General features: G+C 36.9%; 1 protein-coding gene across 1 annotated transcript in view; it reads right to left on the minus strand.

The window, feature by feature from the left end:
- The window catches only part of xylt1 (xylosyltransferase I), a 106,494-nt gene extending 87,138 nt beyond the window's left edge, over positions 1–19,356 (minus strand). Inside the window, 1 exon segment of the mRNA NM_001172397.1 lies at positions 19,090–19,356. Within this exon segment, the coding sequence (NP_001165868.1) occupies positions 19,090–19,356 (267 nt within the window).
- Between the last annotated feature and the right edge of the window lie 1,494 nt (positions 19,357–20,850).

Raw genomic sequence — 20,850 nt, forward strand, 5'->3', positions numbered from 1 at the left:
ACAGTGCCTGCTCTTAATCACTGCTAGAGAGCGAGTCTGGATGCCCACCAGAGAAGCATCTTGAGCATGCATACCCATCATCTAGCCGATCTTCAAATGCGGTCTGCAGAAATGTGTCAGAAATCAATTGCAAACTTTGCATTTGCACCTGCTGTTTGCACTAACAGTGATCTTAGGCGCACCGACCAGCTGTTTAGAGGGATTCACAGGGGGGTACATATAAAAAGAGTGCAAACGGGACCCTCTGTTCTGCCAGAATGAGTCGGGGGAATCTAACAGTGGGTGGTGGAGGGAGATTATTAGCATAACCTAGCCTTACAGACTGAAGAACATTCAGAGGCTCGGTGGGAATTCACATCAGCGTGTGATATTCTCGCATTCTCTAAAAAAAAGAAAGTGGAAGAGTCATGTGATCAGGCTGTGAAAGAGCCGGCGTCTTGGTCACATGTGGCTGACATGATTCACAAGCCCCAGCAGGCATTGCCTAGAATTATGCCCTTCCAGCGCACTTTAATTAGGTCTCTGTTGCAGGACGCATATTGTACGATGGAATGGATGAAATGGCATTTGTGAAAAAAAAGGCAGCGATTTGGGAGCACTTGATGATGACCTGTATGCAAAGCTATTTGAGATTATAACATCTTGAGATAACGTTCTCCTTGTTTATCGCGATTCATTGATGACATTCACAGACGTCCACAAATGATTTTCCGTCGAGAAATGAGCTTTAGCGTTTATGGTGTCTACAAACACCCCATAAATGAGATATGAGAGTTCTCGGATAACACGAGGCCTTGAAAAAAAATGTGTAGAGTGATTTAAATTCTCTGAATTTCACACTCAAGCATTCAACTCCACCAGGCCTAATTCCCAGGTTGCCTCTCGCTATCTGCATAAGACAAAAACAAACAAACGCTAAAACTAGTTTAAGATGCTTACCAATGGGATTTCTGTCTACTCTTGGGATTAAGGATTTGAAGTATTTGTTATTGCATCTGCTAAAATCCGCGGTAGATATTAGGCCGTGTGTAATGAGGTTGTTGTAGAGTAGCGTGATTATCTGATGCTGGTGGATTATGGTGGCTGCTGGCTGCTGACGGATACATGGACGAGCCGCTTTGGCCCACGTTCAGCACAGGAATGCAGTGGACACAATACACACGGCGGAGAGAAACAGACTGTGAGAGACCTACTCGGAGAGGAGACAGGAAGAGAGACGGACAGACATAACAGGCTCAGACCTTGTGTACTGAGACCCTTCAACCTGTTTGGCTATTTCACTGTGCGTGTGTGTGTGTGTGTGTGAGAGAGTGGGGTGGGGCATATTTTTGAATGCAATGAGTGTGAATATAATTTTAGGTGTGGGAATGTTAGTGTGGGGGTTTGGTGGGAAACAGAGAGGGAGGGAGATAAAGGTGGGAAACCAAAAAAGAGGGACAATAAGAGAGAGAAAGATGAAAAGAAGGAAAATGATTGCTCTATAGATTATTTTTACAAATCAAAGAAAGCTTAAAATAAACACTCTTTTTTAAAAAAAAAAAAAAAACTGACAAAATATGCTAAATATAAACATGTATTTAATGATGGAAAAAAGTTAGAAAAAATACAGAAGACAGAAAAGTTAAATATATATATATATATATATATATATATATATATATATATATATATATATATATATATATATATATATATATAAAAAGGACAGGGAACAAATACATACGGATTGATAAAAAAAAATTGTGTATATTGTGATTAGTTTTATAATGATTCACCGTGAGCCGGTTGAAAATTTAAACCGGCATAAATGTTAATCGAATCACGATGCATTTGTTGAACAGAAGGGACGCTGTGTTTACAGGTGCAAACTTACTTTCCCTGCACATCAGCGGCGAGCAAAAGGTAAAATGACAGCGGTGAAGTGCACCAGACAAAACAAAAATTGTGTACAAATACTGCAAAAAGACAGTTACACTAACAGAATGATGAATATGATGCACATAAACCGTCTAGACAGTGAAAAACTACTATTACAGACGTCTATACGCAAAAAAAAAAATAATTAAATAACAAAACCACGCGGACCGGAGGATCCAGTGCTACAGAGATCACACGGTGCATCAGTGTTTTCATAGCGAAAGTGTGAAGATGGTTTTCAGACTGAAAGAGAAAGCTGTGCTGATACAGAACCTATTAGACTAACTTTAACCTCTCCTTTTCAAAAGAGTTTATGCATATTTGAATCATTTGCTTATTATTATTGAATATTTAAAATTGTTCAAGATTATCTCATCTTAAGTGTATCACACTGATACTGATAATAATTAATTGTACATGTTAAAGACCTCTGCTTGTGCCAGAAACATGGATATGCTGATATTTCTTTTTTAAAAATGTCAAATCCCAGCAAAGTCACAGTTTTAGTTTGTTTATATTAATGAGTCTTCTTTAGCTTGTGTTATTTATTCATTTATTATTATTATTATTATTTTAATTTATTTGTTTTTAAAATAGCAATTCATTATGGCAGAAAATATATTATTTAGCAAAAAAAAATGTGCAGCATTTAAGATAACAAATGAATGAGCTCGTCACCTTAAATTAGTTCCAAACCATTTTCTTAAAAACTTGCGACTATCATGAGATTAGTTTCATGAATTGTATCGAATCGCAGGTGAATCGTTACATCTCTAATTGCGATATAGATTGTGATATGAATATAATTACACCAGATGACTACAATACCTCTATTTAGAAAGAACGTATCATTTTAGATTGATTGGGATTATTCCGTAGGGCAGTGTATTGAAATAAACAGTGTTTTATTGTTATTAATAATTCAACAAAATCAATCATTATTAAAGTTACTAACGGTACAATTTCTTATGCCTGAATGCTTTTAAAATCCTCGTACAGTCACAGGCCTCAAAAACACATGCAAAAGACATGAAAAACTGTGATTAAATTGTTATCGATTATTAACCATTGTTGTTGCTATATTAATGCTGAAACGATATATTGTGCAGCCCTAATTACAAGCTTTTACAGGGGATATGATCATAGCTAATACTAAAATAATTGTCAAAATAAAACAAAACATTTATGTTTTTAAGAAACTGGCCTAGCCTTGCATAAAACAAAATTGCTTTTAGAATTTAGCAAAATTAGAATGGCCAATAATAATAAAAAACAATAAAGAAAAAAAATATTTTAGTTTTTCTTATTCTAACTAATTATTATTCATTTGTACATAGTTTTCTTTTGTCCTGCGAAACTTTAAATTTGGCAATGCCAATAGACTGGCACTTTAAACACAGACTGCCCTGGGTTTACACCAAAACAATTTTTATATGAGCTAGCAAACTCTTTCTATCATGTTTTTAATACCTGTTATTCACAGAATACTGTATACTACACGGTAAAAAAGTTAAGGTAACTCAAACCATTTGAGGAAACCGATTGCAACAAACAATTAAAGATCAAAAACTAGTCCTAATGAGTACTGTGAACTTAACCCATTTGAGTAAACAAAGCAATTTGAGCACAGTAAAACCCAATAAATGAAGAGAACTCAAACCAACTGAGTACTGTAAAACCCAATAAGTTAAGGCAACTCAAACCGTTTGAGGAACCGTTGATTGCTATGAACCATTTGAGCTAAAAAAACTAATCTAAATGAGTACTGTGAACTCACTCCATTTAAGTTGAAGTAATGAGGTATTTAATTAAATCATGACATGCAACGCTGAGTTCAAAATTCTTTTCAAATGAGTAGCATTAACTTTCAGTCAAGTTAACTACACTCTGTTGTTACCGTCTGGTCGGCGCTTCAGAGCACCAAGCACAAAAACAGCCAGACACAGGAAAAGTTTCTTTCCTCAGGCCATCTACCTCATGAATAGTTAAATATCCCCCAACTGTGCAATAAATATGTGCAATACTTTCTCATACGAACTTGTACACAGCACCTTATATCAATATACAATGCAATACTTTCTACATTCGCATTTGTACACAGCACCTTATAACCTGTATATTTATAACAAATCTCTACATACAACTCAACATCTAGATTTCTAGACTAACTGCATCTCTGTTTAATGTTTATCACCTTTTTTTCCCCTCATATTTATTCTGTGTTGTCACTTGTCACTTTATGTACACTAGAAGTTTCTGTAGACAAAACAAATTTCTTGTGTGTGAACGTGAAGCACACTTGGCAATAAAACTGATTCTGATTCTCTTTTCATTTGATAGAGTTGACTGTTGGGTTTTACAATGTAAAACCACAGTAAACATAATTCCAGAAGCTCCAAAATTATCGGAGTCCATTATTTATTATGCCAAAAAAGTACATAGACAACACTGATGCAAAGAAAGAGAGATGGAAAGACAGTGGGGGCAGGGGGTCACAACCTGTCTGAATGGTGGCTGTAAAGCCAGTAAATAGCAGAGTTTATTTTTCCTCCAGCCATCACTGACCGATGTGTAACACAAGATTCATTCATTTGACCAACACACGGTTACACAGTCATGACACACCTCCACACTCACAGTCACACCCTGACCAACGCTTTCCACTCCACACACTGAACGCATTCACATGAACACACAACACCTCTCTTCATCTGCAGCATCAACGTCTCGACTCGACGACTCCTGCTCAACCACAGCCTTCTCCAATAATCAATTCAGCACAACATATGAAACTGTTACACATGCATTAGTGCATTTACTGATGTGTTTGTACAGCAGTATATTTCAGCTGTATTCATGTCTGCATTTATTATATGGGGATGCACAACATAACAGTACTGTGCTCTATTGGTCATTGGCAGTGTTATATATTGATTTGTTTTATTATTTACCGTATAATTCTTAGTTGATAATGCATGCATGTTGTGAGTGGTAATCTTCCTTTTTTTACAGCACATTAGGAATAACTCTGCTATCATCTGAGGCTGACTTAAATTTAATCTTATAAATTATTTACAATTCAAGAACATGATTAAATGTAATCTTTATCTTCAAATTAATATCCATATTTCATAACTCATGCTGTAAATGTTCTAATGATGCCTAAATTCTCTTGTAGCATGACTGATTTTTGGTTTTATATTTATTTAAGTGTTTTCATTATAATTTATTACAAAATAATCAACTTTTCGCTAAGCCCCGCTCTCCTTAGTTACTGTTGCTACACCTGACAAGCTTTCGTGCCTATTACAATATGTATGCAGCCTCATACGCTGACCATTCAACAGCTTAATTCATGCACAGCAGGATAGGTGAAATTTAAAAATGATCTAATAATAACCAATTAAACCGTGATTTTTTTTTTAAGGCAAAAAGCCTGATAGTCTAATTGTTGTGCAATGAAATATGGCGTTACTAACTGACAAGGTAACATCCATGGACAGTGCAGCCAGAAAGGCGAAATTGATGGATTTGTGCCGAACATTAGCATCATTGACCCATAACAATGTACAGTACCTATAACTCTCAGTGTGTTTGTGTGCTCTTTATCCAGTTTCTATACTAATTTGTAGTTAAATAAAAAAAAAATGCAAATCAAAGTATAAATAGCAGAAATGAACAAATAGAATTTCCGTAGCAGCAAATATTACTCCGACATCAAATAAAAAAAGCAGACACTAACCCGCTATAACATCATCACCAATGACTAAATCTCCAAAAGACAGATGAAAACATCAGTGAATTGTAGCTCTGACATGGACATGAGTATTATAAATAACTGAAAAACAGCTGCGGGTGAAGTACATTGATTGCATTTGTGATCTCGGTTTTGTTCTGTTTTTATGTCATTTCAAATATTCGTAGCTTGAAACAGATGACACTATGATTGCCATTAGTATATCTACTATGGCGAGGGCTTAAACAGACCAATGCTCATAATATCGAGCGGGAAAAAGAAAAAGACAGGTTTGAAACATAACCTGCTTTGTATTTTTATAGGCAACACAGTTTTTAGATCTTTTTAGGGTAAAAGGTGTGTGAGTTATTGCTGACTATTACTGAATGATTTAGGAATATCACAAACAAAACCAACTTAACTCCGCTTCTTTAGCACCCCTCACAGAGCTTGATCCACGCTGGTATTTCTTCCCTTGGGTTTTAGGTTTTGAAAAGTGAAAAAATTCCACCACCCCATCCAAACATTTAGGATACCGGATATCAGATTTGCACAATCAATATGCACTTTGGCTTGTTTTCCTCGCTTGAAACGCTGGGTTCACAATAGATGCCAAGCTATACGTCACTAGCTCTAGTTTACTCATGGGATGTTTTTTTCCTTGATGCAAAGTTTTCACTCAAGTTCAATTGTTTAAACTTGACCAGCAGCAAATGTGTTGCACGTTCGCATTTGGTTTCAACTCAACATAAAAGTATAGAATCTTAATATCAGCAATAGAGTAATGGTTGGATTCAGAAAGAACTTCAATATTAGTTTATCATCCAAGGGATTCTGCATATAATTTATCCAAACACGATCACACATTTATACTTCATATAGACTTAACAAAAAAGATAACTCTTTATTATTACTTCTTAATAATAATTATTTTATATAACGGTTAAATGTTCTATTTAACATCTCTCTAAATTAAATCCATATTTCATAATGTACATTACATTCTGATACCTACACTAACTAGTAGCAATGTAAAACGTTTGATTTTTGATTTTGGCTCAATTAAAACTACTGTAACTCTGTTAGTGCAATTCATTTGAATAATTTTCAATGTTTTCATCTGAGCCCTGTTGCTACACACTAAACAAGTAGACCAAGGTGCCTAAAAAAATTGGTCTAAATGGGCTTTCCAAATAAACTCTTGGGAGGATTGAATGAAATATGAATGCAACACGGACTAAAGACATTTAAACAAAACAAAAAAAGGACATTAGTTCAGATGCAGCCATAAACAAAGCAAGAAAACCAACCTACAAATGAGAACACACCCTTACACAAAAGATTATAACTTCAGTTAAATCCAGTGGTGTAAAGTAACAAATTACAAATACTCAAATTACTGTTGTTAAGTAGTTTTTCCTCAGCAATTGTAACATATTAAGTAGTTTTTAAAATGTGTATTTTTACTTCCTCTTGAGTACATTTTTTAGGTTCTTGTACTCCATTATTTTCCTTTAACCTACAGTCACTAACTTATTTTATTCTTGTTGTCTACAGAGATTGGCTAAGTGGAAAAATCAGTCCTGTGATTCTCGTACAACCAAACTGTACATAGAATGTAACAACCTCAAGACATGGGCACTTTATAAATGCAGCAGAGTGTTTGGAAGTATTAAAATGGTCCAAGAAGATGTCGAAATTCTTTACATGCAAATCAGAGACTTTTTAGACACTTATGAGAAGAAGAAAGATTTTTACTGCATGAAGACTAAAAAAAAACAAGGCTAGAGGGCGTTAAACAATAACTTAATCAACTACAGAATGTTACGGGTTTATCATCAGTGTTTTACGAGATGTTTTTCTGCATTCAAATCCAAGATATTTTCACTGGCGTCAAGCAGAAGAGTATGCAAAATCACTCCTTGATGTTAGATGGCGCTACACAACTTTAAGCTTCCGACACCCGCTTGTAACAGAAAAAGAGGAAGAGAGGAAGTTCACACGCTTGTTGTTAAAGTTACTGGTGACTCGAACAAGCATAGATGGTTCAAGTAGCAGCTCCAGCTCTAGCGATTATTGTTCTGAGCAATAAGCAGCTCCACGTTCATATCGCCTCTAGGCATCTTCTTCAATGTGCACTCGCATTGACAGTTTTGCGCTTGAGCGCCTCCAAGTGCTGTTTACTGTAACTTCAGCAGCTCCGTGCACGTGAACAAAAGTGGCAACCTGATTGGTGGAGAAGGTTATAACGTGGCGCATTGAAAAAAAAAAATAAGCATGAGACAATTTTTTTAAAATGATGCTTTTGCTCCCGTCGTTTTGCGCGTTGGTGTGTACGATTACATTGACAGCCTTTATATAGTCACGAGGCATTAAACGTCAATAGAAAACGCGAGCAAAAAACATCTTGGTGTACACAGACCTTAATGCTCACTATTCACTTCTCTTAAGCACTTTTAAAAGGGGTATATTTTACTCTACTTTTGGTACAGTTTTGGGCAAGTAATACTCTTTCCACCACTGATTTGACTCAAATCTAGATATAGGCCGGTATAAGTTTCAGACGGTATGATAACCTTCAATAAAAATAAGTTTTCAAGATTTTGCAATTTTTGCTCTACAATAAGTTCTTTTTAAATGTCTGAGTAAAAAAAAATTTTTTTTTTTACCCCCTTGAACACAATATATTTTTATTTAAGGAAACAATTATAATACTTTGGAACAATAAACATGTCAGGCTAAATAATTTAAGTAAATCATTGACTTCTGCTCTCTTCATTGCTTTCAAAAACACAAATTTATTTCAAACACAAAAAAATTGTAGCGGTTTTAAAACCTTGACTTTTCCAAAATGTGGTAAACCTTAAAACCGGTTATCGTCCCATGCCTAGTCAAATCCCAAAGACAGTAAACTCATATCAAGTATTTAAAGTCAGATCTTCCCTAATATTCTGCAAATAGTTCATTCAAACCATGGACGTCTCAAAAAAAAAAAAAAAGACAAGTCAATATGAACTTGGCACAAATTCCAATCCATCAACCCGCCCAATGCTCACCAAACATCATTAAGCCACGTCCTCTTCCATTTTCACACAATAAGTGACAACAAATAGGTGCCAACAATGACATGGGGTAAGATAGAATTAAGGGTCTGCAGCAGCTTACTTAAGCCAAGTATGAATAGCGACCGACCACAGTTATGTTAATGGTAGCATTACGGTGCACCAATTTGCTGTTTTTCCAATATCTGTGACAGGCCACTATTGTGCCGTCAAGCTTACATAACAATTAGCTCACTTTTTATGGACATGTTTACAAAAGACATAAAGCACTGCTAGCAAAATATTCTAGCCCAACACAATAGACATTCAGCCACTTGAAAGCATTTTGACGATGGTGGCTCAGGCAGGAAAAGAAAGTCTTTATCACAGCATTCGGCGTGAACTATAAAATCGGGCCGAGCTGTTTGCTTTCTTTTTACTAGATGAAGTCATTGGCGAGGCAACGGGACCGAGGCCGCTCATTAAGAGAGCACATCATGGAATTGTTTCTGATAACCATCAGCTTAACACAGAGAAACAAATCAATAGGTGTTGGCTCGGTTCATTACGTAACAGTCAGAGAGAGAGAGAAAGATGAAAATGCGCTGTTTGGTCCGCTCTTTTGGAACGAAGGTATAGCCTTATGAAAGAGAATCACCTCTAGCCTTCGAGCGCAATGCAAAAACAACTTGAAGCAACTATCCTGCTTTGCAATCATCAATCTTTACAAGGTCTAAGATATACTTCCCTCCCTGTTTAAGAGCTAATGGAGAAGAGGAAGTGCTAACAGGGCAGCTGTCCAACTGAAGCTGGGGCAAATGAGCACCCTGGGGCAACTTCTGATGATCAAGCAAAACAAAAACCAGCCTGGATCAAATGTTGAGACAGAGAGAGGGAGAGATGGAGAGAGAGAGAGATGGCCGGTAAGCACTCAGGCATATACTGACGGAGTGTGAGTCAGCACTGCACAGCGAGGAGAGGATGGAACAACTCAATAACAGGAAAAAGACTGAGAGAAAGACAATGTATCCACAACAGAGTTTCTGCTAAGAAAAGGAGTTACGTGACCGGGAATGACACAGTTGGCTGGACAAGACAATGGGAAAAAATGTGTTTATTTTTAATGGTAACGTGACAGACTGTGCAGAAGTTGGCTAAAAAACAACCCTTATCTTTCATTCTTACATTCTGGTGTGTGTAGTAGATCATTATATGCATTATGTTTTTTAAATGTGCATTTCTTTGCTACTTTAATAAACCTTTATTTAAATGAATAATCATTAGCCTTTATGGTTCAGGACACCCTGGAGTACTTTTTAAACATTTTTTAACAGATTTGTGTGTGTTGAGCATCAATAAGGTAGCACCCGTCAGCTTTAATTGTGGGTAAAACTGGATAATTTTGAGCTTTTGTCAGCTAATTTTATCTTCAAAATCTTGAGATCAAAATCTGCGACGTATCGTGAATCTACAAGTGAAGTGATGACACGTCGGTTTCGCATTATTATACATAGCGGAGTTTTCTTATCCTATGAGAAGAGACTGCTTCTTTATTATTCATGAGAGCACATGCTTTCCGAAGGCAAAGCAGACCTGCCAAGCTGTGAGACCCAATGAATGGGTGAGACCGCGTCTGCACAGCACGGGTAGTATGTGCTTGTTTCCATGATTCACATGGTTTAATGCATGTTTTTTCCCCGCGATTCTGTCAGTCCGGATACAGAAAAGCTATTTGTGTGCAGCAAGCATTTTTGTTGGGAGAGCTGTACAAGAATTGGAGAATGGCAGCCTTTGACTTTTATCAGTTGAGTTCGTTACCATTCAGACACATCACCTAAATTTGTGCTGTGTTCGCCTATGTTTAAAATCCTTCAGATTACAAGCAGCACTAATAGTTGAAATAGACAGGAAAAGAGAAATGCTGTACTGCTATCAACTGTGTCTGCATTCAGACCCGGGGATTGAGGTGGAGAGAAGCCCTCCTCATTTAAATTGTTTATATAATCGTGATTATCATTATGATGATATAACAAATTGTGGTTATGTTTATATGAAATTACGAATAATAAATAGAACAGGGCATTAAATTATTTACTGTTTATTTCTTTGCATTTTAACTTTGTAAACTACAAAATCATGGGTCTCCTCACAGTTTGTGTCTCATTTTGTAAGCCAACTGAGTTGTTTACTCCCCTCTTTCTCCCCTGCTCTTCCAGCCACGCCCACTCCTGCCTCTACTCACACTGCACCACGCCCATTATGAAGCTTTTTTGAAAATATTCTGAGGAAACTTGAATCAAAAGTGGAAGGTTTTGTGGCCCTTTAATACATTAAACTAGGGCCTGTGGGCCAAAGTTGGTCCATGGTAACCTTTGATTTGGCCCACCATCACACGTGAGAAAAGAGTGAGAATGATGTGGAGGGTTGGGGCCAATGCCTTTAACAGAGATCGTCATTTCCAATTGAACAGTTTTTTTTTGTTTGTTTGTGTCATTTCTAAGCTACAAAAAACTAACTAATAATAATTGTATAGATTAAATGCTGTAAATAAATCAGATTTTTAAAATATAAATACTGTCACTCAACGGAGTGAGAACAATGCAGAAGACATTTGTGAGCAAATCAAGGCAAAAAACTGGTACAGCTTGACTAGTGTAACTCCATTTTGTTATAAACAGATTTTTTTTTACTGTTATAAGTTCCTTATAAAATGATGATGCATCGAAAATATATGCATATTTGTATATAAAAGTTTTCTAGCTATTTTTAAAATATTAAATAAATTAGGAAATCACCAATGGCAATTTTAATAAAGTTTGATATATTTCCCTTTAGCCCACCACCCTCAATCAAGTTTGGTTTTTGGCCCTTTATAAGAAAAAGTGTGGGCACCCCTGCTCTAAGGCTTGTGCGAATTTATAAAGGAGAATACACACAGGATTTTGTAAATATAAAAAACTGTTTATATATTTATAACTGATGTATAATTTCTTCTTTTACATACTTAAAACATATTTAAAAATTATGTAATTCTTCAGTCATAACGGTTCAGTAATTAGCTAACGTAAAAAATAAGTGTGTAATAAATAAATTTGATGCAATAATTAAAAAATACATTGCATCTATCTATCCTAAAATCAATTTGTGTTAGGACAACATTAAGAAATTAAGTTGACTTGTATGTTTTTACAAATTAAAGTGGATTGAAAATAAAACAAATAAAATGTCCCGCCTAAAAAATACAAGAATTGTGTTGTTTCAGCTCATTTAAATTAAGTAGTTTGAACAAACAGAGTGAAATTTGCATAATATTGTAATCAAATTTCACAACACCATCACAGTCATGTTACTGATTATGAAAGCAATTACACTTCATATTTATATACCAAGCACTGTAATGTTATTGCTGAATTAAAAGCTTTTTTTCTTCAATTTTTGTTTGTGTAAATGATAACTTGCATTTGGTAACTTTCACCATCATGTTGTTAAAATTCAGTAAATGGTGGAAATATAATGATAACACAACCTCTGACTTTCTTAGAAGGGAATCACTTAAATAAAACAAAAATGGTACCTGTCTGTTTTGTTAACTGTTGCATTAGTGGGGATTTTTAAATGCTAAAAGTCACAGAAAGCCTGATATATACACCTACAAGCTAGATTTGTGATATTGGGGGACTAAGAGACGTAGGCTTTATTATTTTAAAGCTTGGTGCCTGATGAACTGTGTGTGCTATCTGGAGCTCTGCAACATGATTGTTTATTCCACATACTGCGTTTATATGGACACTGATGTCACTCTCGGTCCCCAGAGCCCCTCCCTCTGGGAGCCCACTGCTAATTCAGGTGGCGACCGGTCGGCAGATAACAAGCACATTCACATTCAGCACACACGCAGAGCACGACATACGAGATTGATCACCATCAAACCAGACTAGCCTCACATCAGGAACGTCCTGCGGCGACAGGACCCAAGCGGTGTTTGAGCATGTGGGACCGGCTGACCTGAGGAGAATCAGAACATGCAGTAACAAGACAAATGTGGCGTCCCGCTCACCTGGTGCGCAGCGGCATCTGGCTAATGAGAGCGTGTTACAGCAAATGAAGGAAGTGCTGTTTATTGCTGCATTAAAAGGCCCCCAAAACACGCCAAGCACATGTGGAATTAACTCAGTGGTCAACATCACAGCTCTTCACCTGGCATGTTTCACTCAGCACTGCATCTGCCTGCAGCACAAATGTTTCAATTAGTGAGCTTGGCTAATATAACTAGATTTCTGTCATGACAATTCTCAGAGAGAATTAGTATGGTAATGAATATATGTATATAGCCATGTTGATGTGTTTAGTCTTGGCGGCATAGATCTGCTACGCTGCTGCTGCCTTTATCTGCCAGTATATTCACAGCCATGCAGTCTAAGAATATAACACACTGCTGCTGCAAGCATAACAAACATGTAACCATGTACCAGATGTAGGTTCAACGCTGGTAAAATCGAAAAATAAATAAATAAATAAAATATTTCTGAAAAAAGCAGTTAATAGCTATTTCTTAGCCACTTATTTTAAATAATGTGTAACTGTATACATACACTATAAATAACTGTATACATACACTATTGATTCAGAATAACTTTTCTTTAAATACAACTGACAATTTAAAAAATTAAAATCATGATGTAAATAAATTTGTAAAAAATTATATATATATATATATATATATATATATATATATATATATATATATATATATATATATATATATATATATATATATATATATAATTTATTATCCATTAAAAAAAACGTTAGCTAGAATTATGAATTACAGACTTATTATAGAGAAATTATAGAGAAATAACTGATAAACCCAGACTGCAGTCAGATCATATAGCAGATGAATGTTGATAATTCTTTCGAGGTGTCAGGGCAGAAATGAACAAAACAATAGATTTAATACAAAATATTATAAGATTAAATATGGAAAAATATCAGATGGTTAATAAACGGTTAAACACTACTCTATAATATTTCAGCATGCTTTCACTTGCTTATTCGACATGAAATGCACATATGCCGGTAGGTATGACATCCCGCCATATTTTTCTCTTCATATAGCCGTATATGTGGCTACTACATAGCCATAATACACTGTGATATACACTGTGCCTGGTTTGTTAGTTCGTTGAATTGTTTTGCTTTCTCATTACAATCGATACGCTCCACAGTTCGTTTCAATTGACCCGAGACCATCTCATTCAGGCGATCTCGGCCTGATTGTTTTGGCGAGGATTCTTGCGCGATTGCGGGATACACATATGTCAAACGAACCGTGCTAACTGGGCAAACAAGACAGGTTCCAAAACAAATGTCTAGGTAAGAAAGAACCATCGCAGCCAAATTAAACTTGATTGGGCCAGTAACTATCCTGCCCACTGTCCCAACCATTTTGCATGCTAGCTCCGGGCCATCAGGGTAGTCCTTGTCGAGCCCTGTAAACACAGGAGGAGTTGGGGTGGAGTTATCCGAAAACAAGCTGAACATTGCTAGCACAAACAAAACTCAGCATTTAAAATGATGAAGAGCAAGCTTATTGGTAGCTAAAGCGACAGCAACCGATCACCTGTGCCATGTAATTGATAAGTAGTTGCCTGTTTTATATTCTATTTTTATTTTATATATATATATATATATATTAACCAAACTTCTTCTCGAGTGTGATATGGTTTGCATACTAATGGAGCATTTTTGCAGACGTAGATAAAGCTGATAGAAATGCAAAGGCCTGATTGTCAAAAATTTATTTGAGCTCTGCAACTTCCTGTGAGCACAGAATTAGCAGTTGAGAATTATTGTGCTTTTGACGTTGTGCAGAGAATTAGTAGAAAAAGAGGATGTATGTATGGGTGCGGCCAATGGAGGACTGGAGAACAACTGACAAGTGACGAATTCCACTAAACTCCACCTGTTAATATCAGCTCTGTATAAAAGCACAAATCAGGAAATGAAATTTCTGCACACCTCTGAATGTAACAGAATTCTGTGAATCGAATTATTCATTTGTAACCAATAAATGACTAATATTTTTGACATTGAAGAAATACATCTCCTGATCTTTTTTACTGAACACCCATAGAATGGATTAAATATTCTAACGAGACTTTGTTTTTGTTTTTTTGTTTTCTTTTAATAGTGGAAAAAAGAAATATTGATTTATCAGAACAACAGAATCAGAACTTTTTCCATCCTTCTACTGTCAAATTTTGTTGAACCCTAATGAATTAAGGCCTCAGTTTGTTTGTTGTTTTTGGCTGACAAGAGTGGCACCATTTCTGCACTTTTTGTTTATCTGCTTTTTAAGGTTTGATGAGGTGTTGTGCGTTCAGAGATGCTCTTCTGCAGAGCATGCCATTCTCCCCTGACCTCTGGCATACTGAAACTCAGAACTGCCACTCACTGGATATTTTCTCATTTTCGCTCCATTCTCTTTAAACCCCAGGGATTGTCGCGTGAAACAAAAAAAAAACAGTGGATCAGCATTTTCTGAAATACTCAGGCTTGGAAATTCTTTGCTTAAGTTTCTTCACGCAAGTATGCCAAAACAACAGTAACCAAAACTAAATTCTAACCACATTTCTCTGAGACTTAATCCACTTCTCATTGTGTACGGCCAATATCCCCATTTTCACAAGCAATGGAACTTCCAGTTTTAATTTCAGGAAGGAATATACACCGCTCACAAGCACAAAAAAAGGAAATCCACAAAAAACATGCAAATGGTTCAGTCAGTGTACAGTAAGACCCACTAACTTTTCTGAGCTAAAATAGGAACTAAATATGTGCAAAATCTACAGAACAGATTTCAAATAGTCAACTATGATAATCAAATTCAAGCGAGGCAAAAATACATGCGAAAATAAAAGATTCAGCTTATTTTCTGCAATTCAACAGCATTTTCGGTGGGCGCAAATTGTGTGTGGGCTCGGGTTAATGCCATGTTTAAGAAGGCAGCGCAGTGGCCCACTAGAGGTGAGAGGTCATCTGTGTCTCACATTGCTTTAATCAAAAAGGCTGAAGAGCAGACAATTTGCACCGGCAGAGTTGTGACTGTGATATTAAAGAGCAGTCTGCAGTTACACAAAGTGCAGTACAAAAAAACCCCTGAATGGTCTCTCTCATATCTATTTTGCTCTCTTTGAGTCAACAGAGGCCAGGTAGAGAGCAGCACCACAGCCAAACAGCAGGACAACAAAGGCTCACGCTGCTTTTTCGACAGACACACAAACACGCTAGGCTCATGATTATCCGCACCAGTGAAAGCCAGAACAGACAAATCACTTGAAACAACAAATTAGCCGTGAGGAAATCCAATAGCGATGCGACTTTAAAGATGAAGATTAATTTCGGACAAAAGCCGACTGATAGGCATCTATTTCCTGCCTATGGGACTCAGCAGGTCTGAGAGCCTTCGGGGGGGCTCAGATGTATCTTCTGAAACACTCTCGGATTTCTAACGACTTCCCACCTCGCCGATTTCCATGCCGTCTCAGGACGAGGATCGAGATAAACAGCTGAAACAATCTGTGCCCACTTTAATCCTCGGCCAATCCGGTGTGCCAGAATAAACAGCCCACCGAGGCCACAAACAAATCCAAGAGCAGAGCAGATACGGAAGAGCAGAGCGTGTACACAACAAAAGCACGGACGGAAAGGTGACCGGCGCTGGGGTCACACCACACTCTATTATTATTTCTACATGAATCAGGCGCTTCCTTTCAGATCTGAGCAAGACGATGGCTTTACAGGATGCATTTGAGAGCAGACGACACGGAAAGACGGACACACTTCACACCGCCGAGGCAGGATGGCACCGAGCCATTCTGCTGCTGACATGCACACATTTACTGGACATTAACACTCCTGCCAAACTGCGACAACTTGAAGGCAAAACTGTCGGAGAAGCAAGTCCTGCAGAGAATTTGCCGTCGATTAGTGCTGGAGGGATTATAATGTGCACTTTAGACTGGGGGCTTAAATGCGACCACAGAAGAATAGAATTATCACATTAGACACAGATAGAGCAACAAGTCTGTGGGGATATTAGCAAGGAACTAAATGAGACGGAACGCCGCTCCAGGCTTGCTGTAGTTTACATTATACCTGGATTAGAAAGCTAAATTAACACCTCTGCAATTAAAAGGAACCGTACCACATGGTAGCCAAATGGCGATGCTAGCATTAGCCCGCAGTGCAAATCTGTTCAGTCTTTATATTTTAACCAGATTCAGACGAACGCAATTAGCATGATATTTCTTAAGTGGGAGAAAAGCAGCGCTATTGATGACAGAAAGATTTCTGATTAAATTAGGCAAACCTATGTTTGAGAGAATTGTGTTAATGAGATGCTGCATGATAATTAGCATCAATTAATTGTAAAAAAACTAGGCAGACTAGAGTAGGGCTTTCACTGAAGTGGGGCGTTTAAGGTATTCCGTGCAAATTAATTAGGAAGACTTTAATGTTTTATCCACTTGCCTGAGTCTCAAATCTGAGTGAGCCGCCGGAGCAGTCTTCAGCACGTTCATCATAAAACACTAATATCTAGAATAGGCATGGGACGATAACTGTTTTTAAGGTATACCAAGGTTTGGAAAAGTTACGTTTTTAAAACTGCCAAAATTTACAATACCGTTCTTACGGTATGTGTCAGAATTTATTAACGTTTTTTTGCTTGTTTGTTTTTTACGACAACAGTCACTCCAGCAAAAAAGATGCTGTTTTAAATAGTAAAGAAATCTGTGTTTTTGAAAGTAACGAAGACAGCAGAAGTCAATGATTGACTTGAAGTATTTAGTCTGACATGTTTACTGACTCAGAATATTATAAATGTTTCTCAAAATCAAATATATTGTGTTCAAAGGGGAAAAATGTTTTTGTTTTTTACCCACTTATAAAAAGAATGTATTTTAGAGCCGTAATCCCAAAACCGTGAAATCATGATATTTTTATTCAAGGTTATGATACTTTCAGAATCTAATACTGGCTAATGCCAAATATGAAAGCATCGGGATACAGATATTGGGGTGAATAAATATAGTCCTGTGTTGTTCTCAGATGTTGTGCAAACTGTACTGTCAAAACAGTGCAAGATTTAAACCATTTTTCTTTCTGCAAGAAGCTGTTATGCTGAAAGAAAGAATGTGCAACCTTAAAGAGCTATTTTTACTGATGCACTGATGTTACCTAATGTAGTCGGGTCATTGTCCTCAACGCAAGGCATGGAGGGTCTGTCAGCAACGCTGCAGGCAAAGACTCAGTGCAGGAGCATCATGTCCAGATAGATCGCCCAGCGTTTCAAGGTGCAAACTGGATGGAGGATTTCACGAATGCACAAAATCAATAGGAAACATGCTGACTTTAATATGCTGCCAAAGATATTTTCTGAGGCTTCTGTAAAGATGTATTCTCTTGCTTGGATTGCCACAGTTGACATCTAAAGGATTGTATGTTAACATGATTGCATACATTTTATGTTTCAATTTAAGACTATGCAATAAGAATTAAGGTTTACATTTGTTGTTTAAAATAATACTATTTATGTGGATTCAAGTAAACACTAAAAAATGCATGTTTAGAATATAAAAAAATTAAACCAGTGTATGAAAAGTAATGCAAAGGTAATTTGTCAATCTATAGCTAAAGTGGTTCAAGCAATAATGCAACCTAAGTTTTACATGTTGCATTTAGAGCCAGTTATTTCAGTCTATAAGCTAAGTTACTTTGACTTATATTAAAGACTTCATTTCCATCAAGGCATTAAATGGAATTTTGATTGTGAAACTGATTTTTAAATGATATATAGCTTTCATTGAAACATTAATTAAAAAAAAATTGACGCATTTAAACTACATCCACATCTCAGCAAGCGGATAATATATCATACATCACTTCACTCCTCTTAAAGGTCATGACGAGATTCCTCCCAGCACATATCACTAATAACATGACACGAACATGATGTGAAAGCAACGTATGAGAACCGAACCGCCTATTATTCCGCCGACATCCTCAACTAACGTTACAATGGCCACAACTTAACGGGAGTTTTAACGGACAGCGATCCGTCACACGAGATGCTGAAGTCCTCAACAAAACCTCATCTTTTTTACGCGCCGCACGCCTGTCACATTCCCCGTTTATAGTCATGACAACAGGGGCTACATTTCAGCACAACACAAACAAAACCTCCAGCCTCTCTCCGCTCGTCAAAACACAAACACCCCAAAACGCTGGCTCTGGGGATCAGGCATCATTTCCCAAGCAGGAAAGGGCCCGTTATGACGGCGGACCGCGAGGAATGAATGGAGCGCGATGAACGGGGAAATTCCGCCTTACCGGCTGCTGTTTATGTCGATTGGACGCTTTTCCCAGCGGCGGCTGGTGATGCCTCTTCTGGAAGCCGCTCTTCGGGTACTCGCTGTAGGCTTTGTTGATGCCGATTCGGTCCCTCTTCTCCCTGCCGTTGTCTTTTCGGTCTTCTCCCGTGTCCAGACTGCTGAAGTTCCACACGATGAGTGTTTGGACCAGCAGCACTGTCAGCGCGGCTATTAACGCAGACCGCGATCGGCGAGCCAGCTTACGGGCGCACAGACTGCCGAACATCTTCACCCTGAAGCGGCGAGGTGCCACTGCCGTGCGCCGACAGTCCGCTTTGTGGCTCCGCGTCGCTGTAGAGAGAGAGAGAGAGAGAGAGAGAGAGAGAGAGAGAGAGAGAGAGAGAGAGAGAGAGGGGATAGAGGGGGCGGTTGGCAAGGGCTCCGCTGGAGGAGAGAGAGAGAAAGAGAGGATGTTAATATATCCTGCGCCTCCTCGTGGCGACACATGCAAACTACACAAGAGTCAGTCCACGAAATGGCCTTTTACATTTCAAAAGGGCGATTTTTATCGATTTCATTTTTTTTGTGGAACAAACAATTGCTAAATTTGGTTTTTAGTTAATATGATAATATTTTATACATATGAGTGTGCCTTCAAAAAGATTTGACAGGTGGAGATTACAGTTCATTACCTGCCATGCACCTTTAGGCAAGGTCATGACCCTTCAAGAGGTTTAATAAAACAACAGTTCAGGTATTTATTTAATAACTGCTTTATAGTCAATATAATGTATAAGTGATATATCATTTAAATTATTTATAGGTCTGTTTATGTTTTTTATATTTTTCTTTTCATTCAGATCAGTCAACCAGAGGAGAAGATTTACATTCGGAACATGCATACTTTTATTTTTCAAACATATTGTAAATATATGTACCCACAATTTGTATTTTGTTTGTAGAGTCTTTTTTTATCTTTCCTGTAAGGATTTTTTTCTGTATTTACAGTTGAAGTCAGAATTATTAGCCCCCTGAATTATTAGTTCTCTTGTTTATTTTTCCCCCAATTTCTGCTTAACAGAGATAAGTTTTCTTCAACACATTTCTAAATATAATAGTTTTAATAACTAATTTCTAATAACTGATTATTTTATCTTTGCTATCATGACAGCACACAATGTTTGACTAGATATTTTCAAGACACTTCTATACAGCTTAAAGTGACAATTAAAGGGTTAACTAGGTTAACTAGGCAGGTTAGGGTAATTAGGTAAGTTATTGTATAATAATGGTTTGTTCTGTAGACAACTGAAAAATATATAACTTAAAGGGGCTAATAATATTGTCCTTAAAATGGCTTTAAAAAAAATTAAAAGCTGCTTTTATTCCAGCCGAAATAAAACAAATAAGACTTTTTTTCCACAAGAAAAATATTATCAGCATACTGTGAACGTTTTCTTGCACAGTTAAACATAATTTGGGAAATATTTAAAAAAGAAAAACAAACTCAAAGGGGGGCTAATAATTCTGACTTCAACTGTATATATATATTAAGTTACAGGGAGAATTTACTGCTGATATTTCTACAGATATCCAATCTTTAATGGTTTGCTGTTTTCAACAGTGATAACAACTTATCTTCCTCTACAGGCAAACCTAAAAAAATATATTATAAAGTGATAAAACTTGCAACCTTCCTTGATGTGTTTACTTTCAGCTTTTCAGGTTGGTTGTTTTCATCTTTTCTTTTTGTAGAGATATTACTGTAGATACATAAAAA

The sequence above is a fragment of the Danio rerio genome, chromosome 3 (genome assembly GCF_049306965.1).
Source record: "Danio rerio strain Tuebingen ecotype United States chromosome 3, GRCz12tu, whole genome shotgun sequence".
NCBI lineage: Eukaryota > Metazoa > Chordata > Actinopteri > Cypriniformes > Danionidae > Danio > Danio rerio.